General features: G+C 38.1%; 1 protein-coding gene and 1 pseudogene across 1 annotated transcript; both read right to left on the reverse strand.

Annotated features, from left to right (window-relative positions):
• Positions 1-9,014: 9,014 nt before the first annotated feature.
• Positions 9,015-9,599, reverse strand: LOC105716936 (RNA polymerase II subunit A C-terminal domain phosphatase SSU72-like). The gene has a single exon (XM_064384712.1). It carries the CDS (start codon positions 9,597-9,599, stop codon positions 9,015-9,017), a length of 585 nt encoding a protein of 194 aa, XP_064240782.1.
• Positions 9,600-10,128: 529 nt separating this feature from the next.
• On the reverse strand, positions 10,129-18,156 carry LOC105716919 (transportin-3-like; annotated as a pseudogene).
• Positions 18,157-19,033: the final 877 nt, after the last annotated feature.

The following is a 19,033-nucleotide window of genomic DNA, read 5'->3' on the forward strand; positions in this document are numbered from 1 at the left end:
TAATGCTGAGACTAAGCATATTTTCATATGTTTATTGGCTATTTGGGTTTCCTATTCCATAAGGTGCTTGTTAAGGTCTTTTGTTCATTATTTTTTTCTTCTAGCTTTGTCTTTTGCTTAATTCAAAGGAATTCTATATATATATGTATATATATATGCATATATATGACATTAATTCCTTCATATATATTGTAAATACTTGGCTCTCTTTTTTGTCTTGTCTTTTTTTTCTCTCTTTATGTTGTATTTTGAATAGCTGTTCTTAATTTTAATGTGGCTGAATTTATTAGATTTTTACTTTATGAAATTATTAAGATTTGTGTCACATTTAAGAAATTATTACTTCTCACATGGTAATAAAGATATTCTTCTATATTGTGTTAAAATGCTTCCTGGTTTAGAATTACGAATATTTTGTAGTTTAGAACTAATTTTAGTATATCGCATGATGTAGAGGTCCAATTCATTTTTTTCCCACATATTTAACCAAAGGTCTCAACTACATATTGTGAAATCTGTTTTTCTTTCCTACTGACAGGATTTTCATAAAATATTTTCAGTCACAGATACATCTGTTTCTAAAATCTCTGCTCGATTATTTTAGTTAACTTATCTATTCTTGCACTAAGACTAAAAAGCCTTATTTTATGTTTATGATCATTATAGATTTTTCCTCTTTGGCAATATCTTGGCTATTGATTAAACAACTAAGGCTCTTTCCATGGCTTGCCTCTGGGATCCTCAAAACGTGGCTAGAAGATGAGGAGAAGAAAGTATAGAGGGTGCAGAAAAGACATACCGACTCCTAACTGATAAAGAATAAAAGTGACATATCATTCAATCTTACATTTGATTGTTGAGAAGAGTCATATGGGCCCACCTAGGTCCACCTGGTAGGCAAAGGTAGTTTCTTTTTATTTATTTATTTATTTTACTGCATTTTAGGTTTTGGGGTACATGTGAAGAACATGCAAGATTGTTGCATAGGTACACACATGGCAGTGTGATTTGCTGCCTTCCTCCGCATCACCTATATCTGGCATTTCTCCCCATGCTATCTCCCCAACTCCCCACCCCCCGCTGTCCCTCCCTATTTCCCCCCGACAGACCCCAGTGTGTGATGCTCCCTCCCTGTGTTCATGTGTTCTCATTGTTCAACACCCACCTATGAGTGAGAACATGCGGTGTTTGATTTTCTGTTCCTGTGTCAGTTTGCTGAGAATGATGGTTTCCAGGTTCATCCATGTAAAGTATTATGAATAGAAAAAAATTATGATGAAGATGATGATGATGACATGAATAATAGCTAACATGATGTAATGTTCACTATGTGTCAGACATTAGAATTTTTACATATTAACATTAAAAACACAAAAGACAAAGAAAATTGCTTAAGTGGAGAGAATGTGCTTCACTCACTTTTTTTAGTTTCCTACTTTTCTTAATTTTTGACTTTTTTAAACTGTGTATTCCATGTTTCTTACCAATACACACAGAAAAAAATTAATTCAGCATTTTTAGTTAGTATGAATTTGAGGGCCAGGCAGTTCATCTAGTCTATCAATCTGTTGGAAGGGGAAACTGGACAAGGGTTTTTTTTTTTTTAAATTAATCAAATCATATGAACTGATCACTGAACTGTTTAAAGCCCTTCATTAATTTCTGATAACATTTAGCATAAAAATAAATTATTCTCAATGTCTTCCTCTGTAACATCATCTCGTGTCACTTTCCTTCTCTGCTCCAGCCATACAGAGCAGCTTTCAAATCTTTGAACGTGATATGATCTCTCCCATCTCAAGTACTTTCTATGTGTTATGTTTTTCTGCTTAGAGTTCCTCCTTTTCACCCTTGTCTAACCAAATTCTAGTCATTCTTTGATTCTCTGCTTCTTTGTAACCTCTTCCAGGCATTTTCCTTTGGTATCATAGACCAGTAACGAACTCCCATATCTTTTACATTGATCTCTTCTTCCACTTTTATGACACATATCACTTTATGCAGATTACAGTTAACCTAGTATACTCCATGGGGACAGCAACCACATCTTTCCTTCATCACTGTTTCCCAAAATCTGATACAATGACTGTTATAGAGATGGTGCTCAAAATTTAGTTGCTAATTATTTTGTTTGAATAAGTCACATAAGAATCTTATAAGCTTTGGGGCACATAGATTTTTATAAACCTTTTGGTATAAGAACTAGACCTTGAACATTGGTGACATTACCAGGGTAATGCTGAGCTGAAAACCCCAACTAGCTGGCAGTTTTCCCCAATCTTGTTGGTTATGCACATCCCCTTGTTTTACCCCTCCCAAAATTGGTTCTATTATGTTATTCACTTACTCAAGAACACACTGTGTTCTTACCCCTTCTTGTGTACTCTAGTCTAAACTCTATATTTTGATGTTATATCCTATCTACAACCTACCTACTTATCTATCCAAGTCTGTCTTCCACTACTTCCCAATACAAACATTCCAAACAATATCAGATTATTCTCCCAATCGTTTTTTGTTTTTGCATATTAAATGCTATTATTCAGCTTACATATACTTGCTCATCTGTAGCACTTTTCTGCCTTGATTCTCTCATTCCCAATCTGTTTCATCTTTGATGGACCAGTGTAAAACGTAAGTACAAAGACAATGTGATGTAGTACTTAATAGCATTTTCTTTGTTACTTGACAGCTGTGTATAACTTTGGACAAATTACTTAGATTTCAGTGCCTCCACTTCTTTATTTGCAAAATTGAGATAATAAGAGTAACTTATTCTATAATGCCTTTGAGATGACTTCATGATTTAATATATGAGTACACAGAATGGATACTGGTGTATATTAATGCATCAATATTTTTTAGCTATATTCAACACCTCCACAAAGCTTTCAAATCCCATTCATTCATTCCATCTCCCAATATTTATGGTGAGTTTATTTTGTGTCAAATCCTTCACTAAGCATTGCTTGTAAAGGAATGAACAAGGAAGCTCAAGAAACTCACATAATTTATTAAGAGATGGGTAGCATATGCATTGGAACATGGAGCAGGGGCACCAAAATGAACCCAATCAACCCAGTGTAAGGACTGGAGATTGAATTGTCAAGAAAAGATTTCCTCAGGTTGGTGAGCTGAAAGAGACTTAATAGATAAGTTGGAGATAACCAGATGAAGAAGGTGGCAGGGACAGGGCCAGCAGGAACAGGTGAGAAAGAAGAGTGTATTCTGAAAGTATATGCATAAACCTGAGAGATTAGAGAGAACAAAGAACATTGAAGAGAACCACAAATAGTTCTTTGTGACTGTGGCATATGGTAAGAAGAAAAGAGAGGTAAGAAATAAACCTGAAGAGATTGGAATGTACATAAATGATCATAAATGTTTTCATGAATTTGTCGTGGCAGGATCTCAGACTAATTAGTCTTATCTGTTGGAGAATTTAGAGAGAAATTTGTTGGCAACTTTTTGTTATCAAGATGTAATCGAAAAAACGCTGTTGGCACTCCTCAAATATTAATTAATTTCCTGATATATACTAAGCCATGCACTAGATGACAGAGCAATAAATAAAAACTGGTGCCTACTCTCATGGAACTCACATTTTATTGAGGGGCACAGACAAGGAAATAGGCAGTTATAATGCAGAGTGAGAAGAACTGAGTTGCAGACACGTGCAAGATGCTGAAGGAGTATAGAATGGGCACCTAAGCCAATTGTATGTGTGCATTGTTGTGGGGACTGGAGAGGGCATAGCTGTTCAGAGAAGGTTTTCCAGAGGTTCTGTCAACGCAGAGGACTTCTATGAGCAAGGCGAAGGAAGCAGAGAGTAAGGAAAATCTAACCTTTAGGGAAAATACATATGGCTTGGCCTACCTTCATTGCTCTCTTCTCTAGATACTGATCTCATTTATTGTCTGCACTATTCATTTTAGCACTGGATCATAAATGCATCTTATGCAGCCTTAGATGATTATGTTATTTTTGTCTTCCTAGTCAAAATACAAACTCTTGGTTAGCAGAGATATGGCCATGGAGTTTTTTTCTAACACAATAGCAAGCAGTATTAGATAGGAAATGAATATTTACTGAATTAATTGGTTAACATTTTCCCTATTTTATTTAGTCTGCCCTAGGCTATTTTTACAAAGCAAGTAGACACTTTCCTGTCTCCCTCTCTCCTCCCCTCAAAGAAAAATCATGGCTTAAATTTCTTTACAGCCTCTTAGATATATTTAGTTCCTTTTAGTTGAAGTCCTCTAAAACAACAACTGTATAACACCTGCATTCTTTTTCAACCACAGAATCCTAAACTAAATGTAGTTCAGTAGTAAAGATTTAGTCAAGCCAAGTATAGACAGATTTCATAGTGGATTTTGCTTACTTCTGTCACTAGTTTCAATTATTATATTCTTAAATTGTGTAGGTTGCACATTCTCTCCACTTAAGTAATTTTCTTTGTCTTTTGTCTTTTTAATGTTAATATGTAAAAACTCGAAATAATGCCTGACACATAGTGAACATTACATCATGTTAGCTATTATTCATTGTCATCATCATCATCTTCATCATAATTTTACTTCTATTCATTTGTGTTTGTGTCACAGTATTTGTATAACTTTACACTTTCCTTTAATAAGCCTCTTGTATTTAATGAATCAACTTGAAATGTTATCTTGAATATAATACCTCTTTTCAGTAATAGATCCAGAGAACTAAAAAGGAACTTCAGCTTTTACAGATATGGAAATAAACTCAGAGAAGTTTAGTAACTTTTTCAAAGTCACAGAGCTTGTGGGTAGTGTCAAAAAGTCTCAAGTTTAAAGGGAAAGAACCAAATATTAATTGTTTTGGAGAGCAGCAAAATTGCCCCAACGTTTCTAAAATAGCACCATAACTATCTACTCTAAAGACTAGCCTTAGAGAAAAAAGCATAGGGAAAATTAAGACTTGGTTAGATGGAAAAACTTAAATGGTGTTTGCAGGCACATAATGATTTTTCCTCCCTCTCTATAAATGATATTACTTTGGTAGAGAAAGAAATGAAATGTGCTGACGTTATTTGTTCTTTGTGAAATCATGTTGCTCATTATTCAGCATTTTGTGCCCCTGTAGGATATTCAAGTTGATAGTATAATGACTTTTTCCACTATCATCCTAGGTACTGAAGTTATGCTAACAGGTCTACAATTTTCCAAGATCATCCTTTCAGTAAAATTGGGCACTGAGCTCTATCTCAGACTTCTGGCAGTTTTGTTCTGAGCAACTTTCTCAAAATAGCAGCAAAGAGATTTGCAATAACATGCACCATTGCCTTTAGAATCCTTAGTCACCAATCATTAGGGCCTGCTGATTTAAATGCTATTTAGAGTTTTCAAGTTATCTCCAAGAGTTTCTATCGTCAACTTACTTTGTATCAGTGCTTTTTACATCATATGTAGTTATCTAATGACGTGAGACATAGAAGAAAGAAAAAGAATAAGCCTAAATCCATTCCTAGTCAATTGACCAGCAGTTAAGTTTTTGCAACCCAGTATAATTTCACGTTTTTTTCTTTTCTTGTCTGCTCTTATAAAAATTCCTATAAGGGTTTTTATTTATTTATTTATATTAACTATTGTGATTCCTGCTTCAAATCCCAAAGAGCAAGGGATGGGTATTCTCTTAAGTCAGTGGCTTTCAGACAGAATATTGGTTCTATCTATTCTTCTGGGTGGCATAAATTACTACATGACCTATCTCATGGGAAGAAGGCAGATTTGGGCAACAAAATATTGGTTAAAAAAAAAGAACAAAAAAACCCCCAAAAATGCTGCTTTCCAGCTAAGCAGCAAATCACTTTAGCTACAAAGATACAAAATGTTTCCTTATCAGTTGGGGAACTTTCTTGATGTTATATTAACAATAGGTGAGCTTTCCTATTGTTCTTTGAATCCAATTATATCCTGAACGATCCATTTTGATTACATTTTTTCCAGTTTTCAAAATGTTTTCATCATGCTCATAAAGGAAATAAAAGCATTTTCCATTTTATAATCAGATCAGACTATGAAACTTCAAGGCATCTAAACAACACTTATTATCCTCCCTAAAAGAAAAGAAAATTTCAATTGTAGTTCCAACCAGAGAATATTTAGATGACATAATTAAATGTTGCAAAGTTAGTGGTGAAATTGACAGTGAGGAATAAAATGTATTTTAAGAATCGCTAGCAAAAGGGTTCAGTAAATACCACATCTTTAGCTGGTACATAACCCTATAGTATTACTTCAAATTCATTTCTAACTATTCAAAAACCTTGACAATAGCAAAATAATTTAAAAGGAAAAAAATCTACCTGAAGATTCACAAAAACTGCCAAATAGAAATATTTGGACTGAATATTTGCAGAATAATCAATGTTATGGTAATAAAGTTTCTGTTAAAAGTGGCATACTGACTTAAATCAGGAAAAATTCACCAACATCTGGACCATTAAGTTGATAGACGGCTGCAGAGGAAAACTGTCTGCAAATTTAGGTTGACAAAGAGAGCAAAATCTACCTTGGAGTCACCAGTAGAATGAAGAAGTGACATAGCAATTTGAGATTATGCAGTTTTGCCTTTTAAAATGGTGAATGATGGCCCACATTTTAGACTTTAACTTTATGACCATAAAGCCCATTTTAATTATTTTTGGTTATTTTGATCGTGGGAATTTGCATGAATGACCCAGATGTAAAAGTAGCTCTTACTTGTCTTTATGTGTAAAACACAATCCTCCTTTTCTTCTACCATTTGAAATAAAATTCATTTTTCTTAATAATATTTATCTGAGTATGAGCTATTAAAAGATAAATAAATAGTATGTCAATTTTATTTTTAGTATAACTGGCTTCAAGCTTCAACACGTTTTAATATTTCATTCTACAACTAAAATATGCTATCTTACATAAAGAGTAATAGGGAAAATTAATATTTATAAATTAAAGAGTAATAGAGAAAATATTAATTTCAAAATAGTAATTTTTCCTATTACTCATTATTTCTTTTTTTTTTAATTGTATTTGGGCTCTGGGGTACATGTGCATGTCCTGCACCCTGCAGGATTGTTGCATAGGTACACACATGCCATGGTGGTTTGCTGTCTCCATCCCCCTCCACTGCTGCCTCCATCAGGCATTTCTCACTTTGAGAGGCCGAGGTGGGCGGATCATGAGGTCAAGAGATCGAGACCTTCCTGGCCAACATGGTGAAACCCCATCTCTACTAAAAATACAAAAATTAGCTGGGCATGGTGGCACACGCCTCTGGTACCAGCTACTTGGGAGGCTGAGGCAGAAGAATCCCTTGAATCCAGGAGGCGGAGGTTGCAGTGAGCCGATATTGCACCACTGCACTCCAGCCTGGCGACAGAGTAAGACTCTGTCTCAAAGTAAATAAATAAATAAATAAATAAATAAATAAATAAGGAATAGGTCTGCCTTTCCCAGCCCACTGACTCAAATGTTAATCTCCTTTGGCAACACCCTCACAGACACACTAAGGATCACTACTTTGTATCCTTCAATCCAATCAAGTTGACTCTCAGTATTAACCATTACAGTCTTACACCCAAGAGATGATTTTTTCCTACTAAGCCAAAGGTGTTACAAATTTTAGTTTGGAGGACAGTGAAAACAATAAAACTAAGATCTATTTGATAACTTAGTTTCTTTGATATAACAATTTCAACAATTGTTGTATAGCTACCTTATGTGATTATTTCATATTCTGTGTCACCATATAAGTGTTATGAATATGCTGGACCTATATATCTTGAAATCAGATAATTTTAAAGTTTTTCTTGATAATTGGTTCTAAAATTTTGATCACCTTGTAAAAATATATGTATATAGAACTATCAGTCAGTACAGATATATGTCATTATAGACCTACAAATATATTTGTAATTATATGATTACACTCACGTCATACCTTTATATATAACTGAATTTCAAAGTGATGTATTGTATAAGGCAACAACTCACATACACTCTCAATTCAATCTCCAGAGTAAGTACCAAAGCATTTTCTTTAGAAAATAATAGAAAGTATAAAACACATAAGAATGGTATTTTAGTTAACATATAAGAACATCTGGATGACCTTGGTTTGGCAGTAGCTTTTAGATACAACACCAAAAGCATGACACACAAGTGAAACAATTGGAAATTTTGAGTTTATTAAAATTAAAACTTGTTTTCTGCTATAGAATCTATGAAGGAAATGAAAATACAAGTGACGGCCGGAGGGAAAATCTTTGCAGAACACATATCTGATAAAGGACTGTATATGCAAAATATATAAAGCAGACCAGGCATGGTGGCTTACGCCTGTAATCCCAGCACTTTGGGAGGCTGAGGTGGGAGGATCACTTGAGGCCAGGAGTTCAGGACCTGTCTCTACCTAAAAAGTAGAAAAAAATTAGCTTAGCGTGGTGACACGCGCCTGTAGTCCCAGCTACTTTAGGAGCTGAGATGGGAAGATCCCTTGAGTCTCAGAGATTGAGGCTACATTGAACTGAGATTTTGCCACTGCACCCCAGCCTGGGTGACAAAATGAGACCCTGTCTCAGAAAAAAAAAAAAAAGACAACTAACAACTCAAAAATTGGGGTGAGGAAGTCCGTGCGTAAGAAGGCCTGGCAGCTCTTCCCAAAGTCATTGGTTAAAGGAAAGCAACAACAACACTTTATAATCAAAATCCTCCTCATAACTGAAAGTGGGATAGAAGAAACTTGGAATTTATCTATCTCCTCTCATTTTACAAGTACAATTTCATTGGGTAATATTATGGTCCATCAGCCAAATACATAAAGGTAAAAACAAATGTCAGCAAGTAAAAAGTATGAACGAAAGTAAGTTCAACACGATGGCTTCAAGAGGCCTGTGGCGGCAAAGGAAACAGTCGCGGCAGCAGCAGTGGTGACGTTGGCCATGGTGGTGGTGGCAGCAGCAGCAAGTGGTACCAGCGGCGGGCTCCAGGCTTGGCACATCAGTAGAAGCAGACTGTGTGCAGGAAGGTCTGGCCAGTCTTCGCCTCGAACGCCTGCAGCAGGTCATCAATTTCATTCTCGACATCCTTTAACTGCCAGATACACTGGCAGAGCTCGCAGATGCGGAATGCCCCTAGGATGGCGTCTTCCTGGCTGTCAGGGATGTCCACATTCACCACATGCACTGGCTGGCAGGTAGTCTGTTCTCTGGAATTCAGATCTTCCACCACCTGGTCATAAACTTTCTCTTCACAAGTGATGATCAGATCAAACACATCTTTGCAATTCTGGAATCTTTCTGGCCGGAGCTTGATTCTCTTATTTCTGTCTAACATAAACAGAATACCATTCTGTGTATAGAATTCTTTGTCTTTCATGAGAAGATCTTCGTACATCTCATCATATGTGGTTTCGAAATCATAAATATTCGGCTTGTTAGGTATTGGTCCTAGAAGCTTCACATGAGTTGCTGTTCCAAAGGACCGGACGCTGAATCCTCGTTTGTTGAGGATGTTGTGTGCCTCCATGCTACGGTTCTGGTTATTCGAACACACCACTGCCACCCGCAGCGGTAACGATGACATAGTTGCAACGGCACAACCCAGGACACTCACACTTAAGTTTCTACCGACCACAGCGCCTCAGTACCAGCGAAATGTCAACCAAAGATGGCGACCGTGTCTCAGGCAACGTCGTATGTGGCGTGACGTATGCGTGGCAACTCCTCACACGCCCCGTGTGCCCGGCCATGTGTAAATGGGCATGCAGGCCTGGGCAACACATTCGGTTACGGTTGGTGTCTGGCGCCTGCGTAGCCAAGCCCACTCTCCACAAGGTGCAGCCCAGCCATATTTATTTATTTATTTATTTTCCTTTCTCCCCTCCCGGGGCGGTGGCTCACGCCTATAATGCCAGCACTTTGGGAGGCCAAAGCGGACAGATTACCTGAGGTCAGGAGTGTGAAATCCCGTCTCTACTAAAAATACAAAATTAGCTGGGCACGGTGGTGCATGCCTATAATACCAGCTTCTCGAGAGACTGAGGCAGGAGAATCGCTTGAACTCATAAGGTGGAGGTTGCGGTGAGTCGATAACCATTACAAAATGGTTTTATCTATAACCACCACCAAAAAGTCAGTCTGTCCACCTACATGTTCTCCCAGAGCACTTCGGCCACATCTAGGTATGGGGTGGGGAGACAAAAGCGGCATGTCTGGAGTAGCTGGCTGACAAGCTGCTGTCCAAGCCAGTCCAGCTGCTGTCCAAGCCAGTCCACCTCCTGTCCAATCAGTTCTTTTCATAATTCAAACTCTTCGTGATCATTGGCTACTCTTGCAACGATTAGCTCTTATAGGAGCCTCATGAGGTTACTATAGGCATCCCAGTAGTCCAGGCTATTAGAGGCAATGGCCAACTAAGATAGGGATGACTACTTGGCTCCTCAGCAAAGTTATGGGGCTATACTGAGTTTACCTGGTGGATAGCCTGAACAGGTCATCTGCAGTGTCAGAGTGATTCTGGAGACCATTCTGCTGTTGTAGGAGCTGAAAGGTGGGGATGCATAGTGCCTGGAGCATGTCTAGTGGTCCCTTCTGACAGGCTTCTTCCATGCCATACTCATCCATGAGGATAATGCCAAGGTATAGGAAACAGGAATGCTGATGTATGTGGCACACATTCACACAGATTCACCATCTGTGTGAATGTATGCCACGTACATCATTCTAGTGGTTGCAGCAGCACAGCAGATCCTTTGCCTACACAGTAAGCAGCAAAGTGCAGGCACCTGCAACAATACTTTGCAATCTGATTATGAGCCCCGTGCTTATTTAGAGTCTCGCATAAAACAGGCTATACTTCTGTATGACTTTTCGGCACCGATGAGTCTGTTTTCCACAATAGAATTGCTATGTCTAAATACCACTGCAAGTCGATCTAAGAGCACAGTGTCAATGGTTAGAGAAATCCTTAAAGGGTTTGCCAATAGATACAACCGTGGGAGCCTGTCACCATGACACACAACTTACACACTTCCACAAGCAAATCACTAGTGCTGAGGAATGTACCCAAGTTTGCTGGGCCGCAGCAGGTTGCTTCGATAGCCCACACTTCTACACTGTGCCTGTCATGCAGGTTTGTCATTTCTAATTAAAAGACTGGAAGAAAACAAAAACCAGACTGTGCCCCACAATCAGAAACCTCCGTGGTGTCAGAGGGCCCTTCACCGCCACCAGAGTGAGACTCCACCCTTCTGAAGGCCACCCTGAGGTGTTCCTGTTTGGGGGTGTGAGGAAAATTCAGGGAGGTTTAAAAACAGATGGCTGTGACCTGCCCAGAGTGGTGGGAGGGGAGGTGGTTTCCTGGAAAACTTATTTCTAAAAGGAAAAATAATTTTGAGAAGATAAAAAAGGAAAACTCAACTGAAAAAACACCTTGCAAAATCAAATTCCAGATTAATGCCCAAACTCTCTCTTCTGCTTTTGAAAACTCCAATTGTTAGAATTTTTCCTTCAAATTACCAACTATCAAACTATATATCATTTGTGTTTCCTCATGGCTCTCTTCATCTTCAAAGTTAGGTTGTTTGGAAATAAATCTCAGATGCAGAGCTGTAACTTAGGCCGAGTTATCAAAAAGTTGCTTAAGTCTGTACTCTCAGCACTTTGGGAGGCCAGGGCCGACAGATCGCCTGAGCATCGTGATGCTAGACCAGCCTGGGCAACATGGTGAAACACTGTCTCTACTAAAAATACAAAAAACTAGCCAGGCGTGGGGTGTGGTGTCGGGCACCTATGGTCCCAGCTACTCGGAAGGCTGAGGTGGCAGGATCACTTGAACTTGGGAGGTCGAGGCTACAGCGAGCCGTGATTGCACCAACGCACTCCAACACGGGCAACAGAGTGAGACCTTGTCTCAAAACACAAACAAAATATGTCGCTTAAGGCCATTAAAGTACAGAGGGCTAAAATGGTTTTTAAAAATATGTATAATCACACAAGAGAATGAAATTGGACTCTTACCCTATACCATATAAAAATTAATTCAAAATGGATCACAGACGTAAAATAGGAGTTAAAACTATAAAATTCTTAAAGAAGACATAGATGAAGAGCTTCATGACATTGTATTTGACAATGATTTCTTGGACAGGCAGCAGAAGAAAAAAATAGAGAAATTGAATTATATAAAATTAAAAACTTTTGTGCATGAACGACACTATCAAAAGAGCAAAACGTCAACCCACACACTTGGGGAGAGTATTCACAAATCATATATCTGAGAAGAGATTAATATCCAGAATGAATATCAAGAACTCCTATACCTCAAAAACAGAAACAATAACAACTGGATTTAAAAATAGGCAAGGGACTTGAATAGACATTTCTCCAAAGCAAATATACAAATAGGAAATAAATAAATGAAAAGATTTTCAGCACCATTAATCACTAAGCAAATGCAAATCAAAACCATAATGAGATATCACTTCACACCCACTAGCGTGACTCTTTTATATAGAGATATATTTTATATATAAAATTTTTATACATTTATATATATATTATATCTATATATAAAACCCATCCTAGTGTGTGTGAAGTGGTATCCCATCATGGCTTTGATATGTATGTATGTGTGTGTATATTAAAAAAATATATATATAACATATATATGTTTTTACAAACAGAAAATAAGTGAAGACTGCAAGGATGTGGAGAAATTTAAACCCTTGTGCAGTGCTCTTGGAAATGTAAAATGATGCAGCCACTATGGAAAATGGCGTGACCATTCCTCAAAAAATTAAAAATAGAAATAATATATGATCCAGCAATTCCACTTCTGGGTATATACCCAAAACAATTGAAAGCAAGGACTCAAACAGATATTTGTACAGCCGTGTCCCTAGCAGCTTTCTTCACAATAGCCAAGAGGTAGAAGCATATCACATGTCCATTAGTGAATGAATGTATAAACAAAATGTGGTATTTACATACAGAGTAGTATTATTCAGCTATAAAAACAAAGGAAATTCTGATACATGTTACAACATGGATGAACATTGAAGACATTATGGTAAGTGAGATAAGACAATCACAAAAGACAAACATTGTATGAATCCACATATTTGACGAACCTAAAGTAGTCAAATTCATAGAGACAGGAGTAGAATGGTGTTTGTGAGGAAAGAGGAGTTATTTAATGAGTGCAGAGTTTCAGTTTTGTAAGATGAAAAGATTGTGGAGATGGGTGGAGGTCGTGTATGCACAATTATGTGAATGTACTTCATGTCACCGAACTGTACACTTAAAACTGGTTAAAATGGGAAATTTTATCTATATTTTACCACAATTTAAAATATAAACATTGATTCACACACTGGAACTATGTACAATCAATATTGGCCCACCAATTGTAACAAATGGACCACACCAGTGCAAAATGTAAATAATTGGGAAAACTGACAAGAAAGTAAGGAGGTATAGGGAACTGCGTACTTTCTGCTCTTTTTTCCTACTGTAAACTTAAAACTGCTTTAGAAATCACCTATTTTTAAAAAAAGTAAATGTACATACTAAGCTTATTGCCTAAAGAAGCATCACCTTTCCCTCAATCAGGATTCTCTAGTTGCACTAGCACAGTGGTGAGGTTGTCTCCGGCCCTAAGCCAGACTTCATGGCAGCCAGTAATGATGAAAAAGCCAGACACCCTATGTCAAGGGCAGAAAGGCTAATGTTTTAGGGCTTCCTTGATTCCTCTTTTTTCCTCCTCTATTTCTTTTTTCTCATAGTACCTTTTTCTGTAGAGTTGATTGAATTTGTTGCTGCCTGCCTCAGATGTCACAGTTGTTTCTTATGGCTCTGATATTTAATTAGGATCTGACCAATTCTGATAACAAAAAATTATTGTGTACCTTTTAGATTATTTTTCTGGAGTATACCCCCTCTCTGGCTTGTATAAAAGGTAGTATATTTATTTATTTCTTTGAAGTATGTCTTTCTATTTCAGCCATCATTTATTGAGAATGTGCCTTGTACCAGATAATTTTCAAAGTTCTAAGAATACAATTTAAAAAGAACAGAAAACCAAACACCACATGTTCTCACTCATAAGTGGAAGTTGAACAATAAGAATACATGGACACATGGAGGGGAACATCACACACCAGTGCCTGTTGTGGGGTGGGGGTCTCGGGGAAGGAGAGATAGCATTAGGAAAAATACCTAATGTAGATGACGGGTTGATGGGTGCAGCAAACATGGCACGTGTATACCTATGTAAAAACCTGCATATTCTGCACATGCACCCCAGACCTTAAAGTATAGTTTTAAAAAAAACTTGGTTTTTTACCTCAGTTAATACTACACTCTAGTAAAGGAGACAGACATTAAACAAATAAGCTTGCAAATAAAGATGTAAATATATTCTAGGAGGGAATGAAATAGGTGCAATGATTCAGTTTAGATTAGATGGTCAGAAAATGCCTCTTTATGGGAAGTAACTTTCAAGATGAAGCCAGAAAGATGACGGGGAGCCAGGCAGGTGAAGTGTGGGGAGAGAGTATTTAGGTAGAAAGAAGAGTATGAGCAAATTTTCTGAGATGGGAATGTGCTATGTGAATTTGGGCAAAAAGAAGAAAAGGCCAGTGTGACTGGAGCGTAGTAGGGAAAGAGGTGCACAGATGAGTTCCTAGAGGTGAACAACTGTCAAGTCATATAAGATATCATATGCCCTGGTAAGTGTTTTCATGTTTTGAGTAATAAGATTATATGAGTGTCAAAGTTGTTGTATGTGCTTTACTTGGTTTTTAATTTTACAAATATACATACATATTTTATTGCACTTTAGGGTCTAGGGTACATGTGAAGAACATGCAGGATTGTTGCATAGGTACATACATGGCAATGTGTTTTGCTGCCTCCATCCCCATCACCTATATCTGGCATTTCTCCCCATGTTATTACTCCCCAACTCCCCACCCCCCACTGTCCCTCCCCTACTCCCCTCCAATAGATCTCAGTGTGTGATGCTCCCTTCCCTGTGTCCATGTGTTTTCAATATTCAACACGTGCCTATGAATGAGAACATGTGGTGTTTGATTTTCTGTTCTTGTGTCAGTTTGCTGAGAATGATGGTTTCCAGATTCATCTGTGTCCCTACAAAGGACATGAACTCATCGTTTTTTATGGCTGCATAATATTCCATGGTGTATATGTGCCACATTTTCTCTGTCCAGTTTATCATAGATGGGCATTTGGGTTGGTTCCAAGTCTTTGCTATTGTAAACAGAGCTGCAATTAACATACGTGTGCATGTGTCTTTATGATAGAATGATTTATAATCCTTTTGGATATATACCCAGTAATGGGATTGCTGGGTCAAATGGAATTTCTATTTCTTGGTCCTTGAGGAATTGCCACACTGTCTTCCACAATGGTTGAACTAATTTATAATACCACCAACAGTGTAAAAGTGTTCCCATTTCTCCACATCCTCTCCAGCATCTGTTGTCTTCAGATTTTTTAATGATTGCCATTCTAACTGGCATGAGATGGTATTTCAAAGTAGTTTTGATTTGCATTTCTCTAATGATCGGTGATGATGAGCATTTTTTCATATGTTTGTTGGCCTTATATATGTCTTCTTTTGAAAAGTGTGTGGTTCTTAATCCTGAGTTCAAATGTAATGGCACTGTGGTCTGAGAGACTGTTTGTTATGATTTCCATTCTTTTGCATTTGCTGAGGAGTGATTTACTTCCAATTATGTGGTCAATTCTAGAGTAGGTGTGATGTGGTGCTGAGAAGAATGTATATTCTGTGGATTTGAGGTGGAGAATTCTGTAGATGTCTATTAGGATTTTTTGGTCCAGATCTGAGTTCAAGTTCTGGATATCCTTGTTAATTTTCTGTCTCGTTGATCTGACTAATATTGACAGTGGAGTGTCAAAATCTCCCACTATTATTGTGTGGTAGTCTAAGTCTCTTTGTAGATTGTTAAGAACTTGCTTTATGTATCTGGGTACTCCTGTATTTGGTTCATGTATATTTAGGATCGTTAGCTCTTCTTGTTGCATTGATCCTTTTACCATTATGTAATGCCATTCTTTGTCTCTTTTGATCTTTGTTGGTTTAAAGTCTATTTTATTGGAGACTAGGATTGCAACTCCTGCTTTTTTTTGCTGTCCTTTTGCTTGGTAAATCTTCCTCCATCCCTTTATTTTGAGGCAATGTGTGTCCTTGAACGTGAGATGGGTTTCCTGGATACAGCACACTGAAGGGTTTTGACTTTTTATCCAGTTTGCCAGTCTGTGTCTTTTGATTGGGGCATTTAGCCCGTTTACATTTAAGGTTAATATTGTTATGTGTGAATTTGATCCTGCCATTTTGATGCTAGCTGGTTGTTTGCCCATTAGTTGATGCAGTTTCTTCATTGTGTCAATGCTCTTTACCATTTGGTATATTTTTGGAGTGGCTGGTACTGGTTGTTCCTTTCTATGTTTAGTGCCTCTTTCAGGAGCTCTTGTAAAGCAGGCCTGGTGGTGATGAAATCTCTGAGTACTTGCTTGTTAGCAAAGGATTTTATTTTTCCTTCACTTATGAAACTTAGTTTGGCTGGATATGAAATTCTGGATTGAAAGTTCTTTTCTTTAAGGATGTTGAATATTGGTCCCCACTCTCTTCTGGCTTGTAGGGTTTCTGCTGAGAGATCTGCTGTGAGTCTGATGGGCTTCCCTTTGTAGGTAACCCAGCCTTTCTCTCTGGCTGCCCTTAGGATTTTTAGTTAAAACCTGAGAGGCACTCCTGGCTGAATTCAGTCAGGAGCACTTTCTCTTACAGACTAAGAGTATATATTGGTTTTAGGGTGACGGGGCTAATCACAAGCTTGGAATGTTTATGTGTGTGGAGAAGTTTATGACAGGGTTGGAATCTCTTTGGGAGGGGGGGAGGTTATCTTGGGGGAGACATCTTTCCAGCCAGAGCGGGAGGGGCTAGCATGTCTCTGGTAGGGGAGGAGTTTGGAATGTTGCTGGTTGGAGATGTTATTTGTGGTTTATGGTCATGCTGAGCTTAGGCATTAGGCTGATGTCCTTTGGATTCAGATAGTTTTTTTTATTAAGGTGGACTTTTAGAATGAGAGGCTTGTCCAAGATGGCGATGCTCCTGCTCTGTCATCCAGTTACTAAATATAGTTATGGAGAGGCCAGAGAAACACTCGATAGGGATGTTTTAGAGAGGAATCAGTGCCAACTGAGGCATTCTGGTTTTGGGTGTTTTCATCCTTTTTGCCCTGGTTTCTTCCAATCTTTGTGGATTTATCTACCTGTGGTCTTTGTAGTTGGTGACTTTTGGATGGGGTCTCTGAGTGGATGTCCTTTTTGTTGATGATGAAGTTATTTATTACTGTTTTTTAGTTTTCCTTCTTACAGTCAGGACTCTCTGCTATAGGACTGCTGGAGGTCCACTTCAGACCCTGCTTGAGGAGACAGTCTGACCCTTATAGGATCTCAAGTGCTGAGCTGTGAGCTCCGTTGTTTAGTTCAGAGCTGCTGGGCAGGTATGTTTAAGTCTGCTGCAGCGGAACTCATAACCACCTTTAACCCCAAGTGTTCTGTCCTGGGAAGGTGGGGCTTTATTTGTAAGTTCCTGATGTGCCACTGCCTTTTTTCAGAGATGCCTTGCCCAGCTAGGATGTAGCCTAGTCACAGTCTTCCAGCAGAGGCATTGCTGAGCTGCCATGGGCTCTGCCCAGCTGCCATGTGAACTTCCTTGTGGTTTGTTTATGGAGGTATAGTTAGAACTGCCTCGGTAATGGCGGTCTGCCTCTGTAATGGCAGACTACCTCAGTATTGGCGGACTTCCTCGGTAATGGTGGACTGCCTTAGTAGTGGTGGACTGCCTCTGTAATGGCAGATGCCCTTCCCCCCACAGAGCTGGACCATCTCGGGTCCAGCTGTACTTGCTGTGAAACTCCCAATCCAGAGTATTTCAGATTGCTGGTCTTTCCAAGCCAAATTACCTGGCTCCTTGTTTCAGCCTCCTTTTTTTCAGCTGAATGGGTGTCTCTGTCTCCCAGGTGTTCCAGGCGCCACTTGAAATGGATGCTCAGATTTGTGTAGCGACCCACTGCACCGGCTGAAACAGCCATACTGGAAACTCTTGGCTCTTTTCAGCCCGGAAGTCTCCTGGTCTGTGGGCAGTAATAACTCCTTTGGAAATGCAGTGATCACTCACCCTCTGTGTTGTTCTCACGGGGAACTGCACTCCAGAGCTGTTCCTATTCGGCCATCTTGGATCTGCCCTGCAAAAGCTGTATCTTACAAAAACTTATTTCCAGAACACATAAAGAATTACTAAAATTTAATAATAAATGTACAAACAACCACATTGTTTAAAGTTGTCTTTTTAATAGAATTATTTATTTATAGTAAATTTCTAGTTGTAGAATTGTTCAATCAATGACCATATATAATTTTTATGCATATGGCCAAACTGTTCCACAGCAAGTGCATACCAATTTATACTGGAATCAGCAGCATATCCGATAACCTACTTCCTCATCCTTCCACCCATATAATGGTGAAAGGCAATTATTCAGTCTGTTTTAATTTGTATTTGAGAAACAATGAATCAAGCAAGTTTATACCATTTTTTGGTCTTCTGTATTTTTTTCTTTTTTTAAATTATATGTAAATGGCTTTTGGACATTTTTTCGTTGAGTTACATTTTTCTCTCTTGTATTTATAATAATAATATGATAGTGCTTTGCATGTACAATACATAGCAACCTTGTGCTATGCAAATATTTCCCCATTAGTCATTTGCATTTATGTCTTGCTGATTTTCTTTTCTGGACATACATCACAAAGCTGCTTAGCATGTTCATATACTGTAATCCGTCTGTCATTTTTTTCATTGATTTGCTTTTAAAGCCATACTTAGAAAGTCCATTGCCCTCTTCTTTATATATAAATATTTACCAATATTTTCTGGTTCTTTACAGTTTTTATTGTTAAATCTTCATC

The sequence above is a fragment of the Aotus nancymaae genome, unplaced genomic scaffold (assembly GCF_030222135.1).
Source record: "Aotus nancymaae isolate 86718 unplaced genomic scaffold, 86718_ANA_hifiasm-v0.15.2.pri h1tg000004l, whole genome shotgun sequence".
Classification (NCBI taxonomy): domain Eukaryota; kingdom Metazoa; phylum Chordata; class Mammalia; order Primates; family Aotidae; genus Aotus; species Aotus nancymaae.

Excerpts from the sequence above, each read along its gene's own strand:
- LOC105716936 (XM_064384712.1), bottom strand. The coding sequence starts at position 9,599 with ATGTCATCGTTACCGCTGCGGGTGGCAGTGGTGTGTTCGAATAACCAG.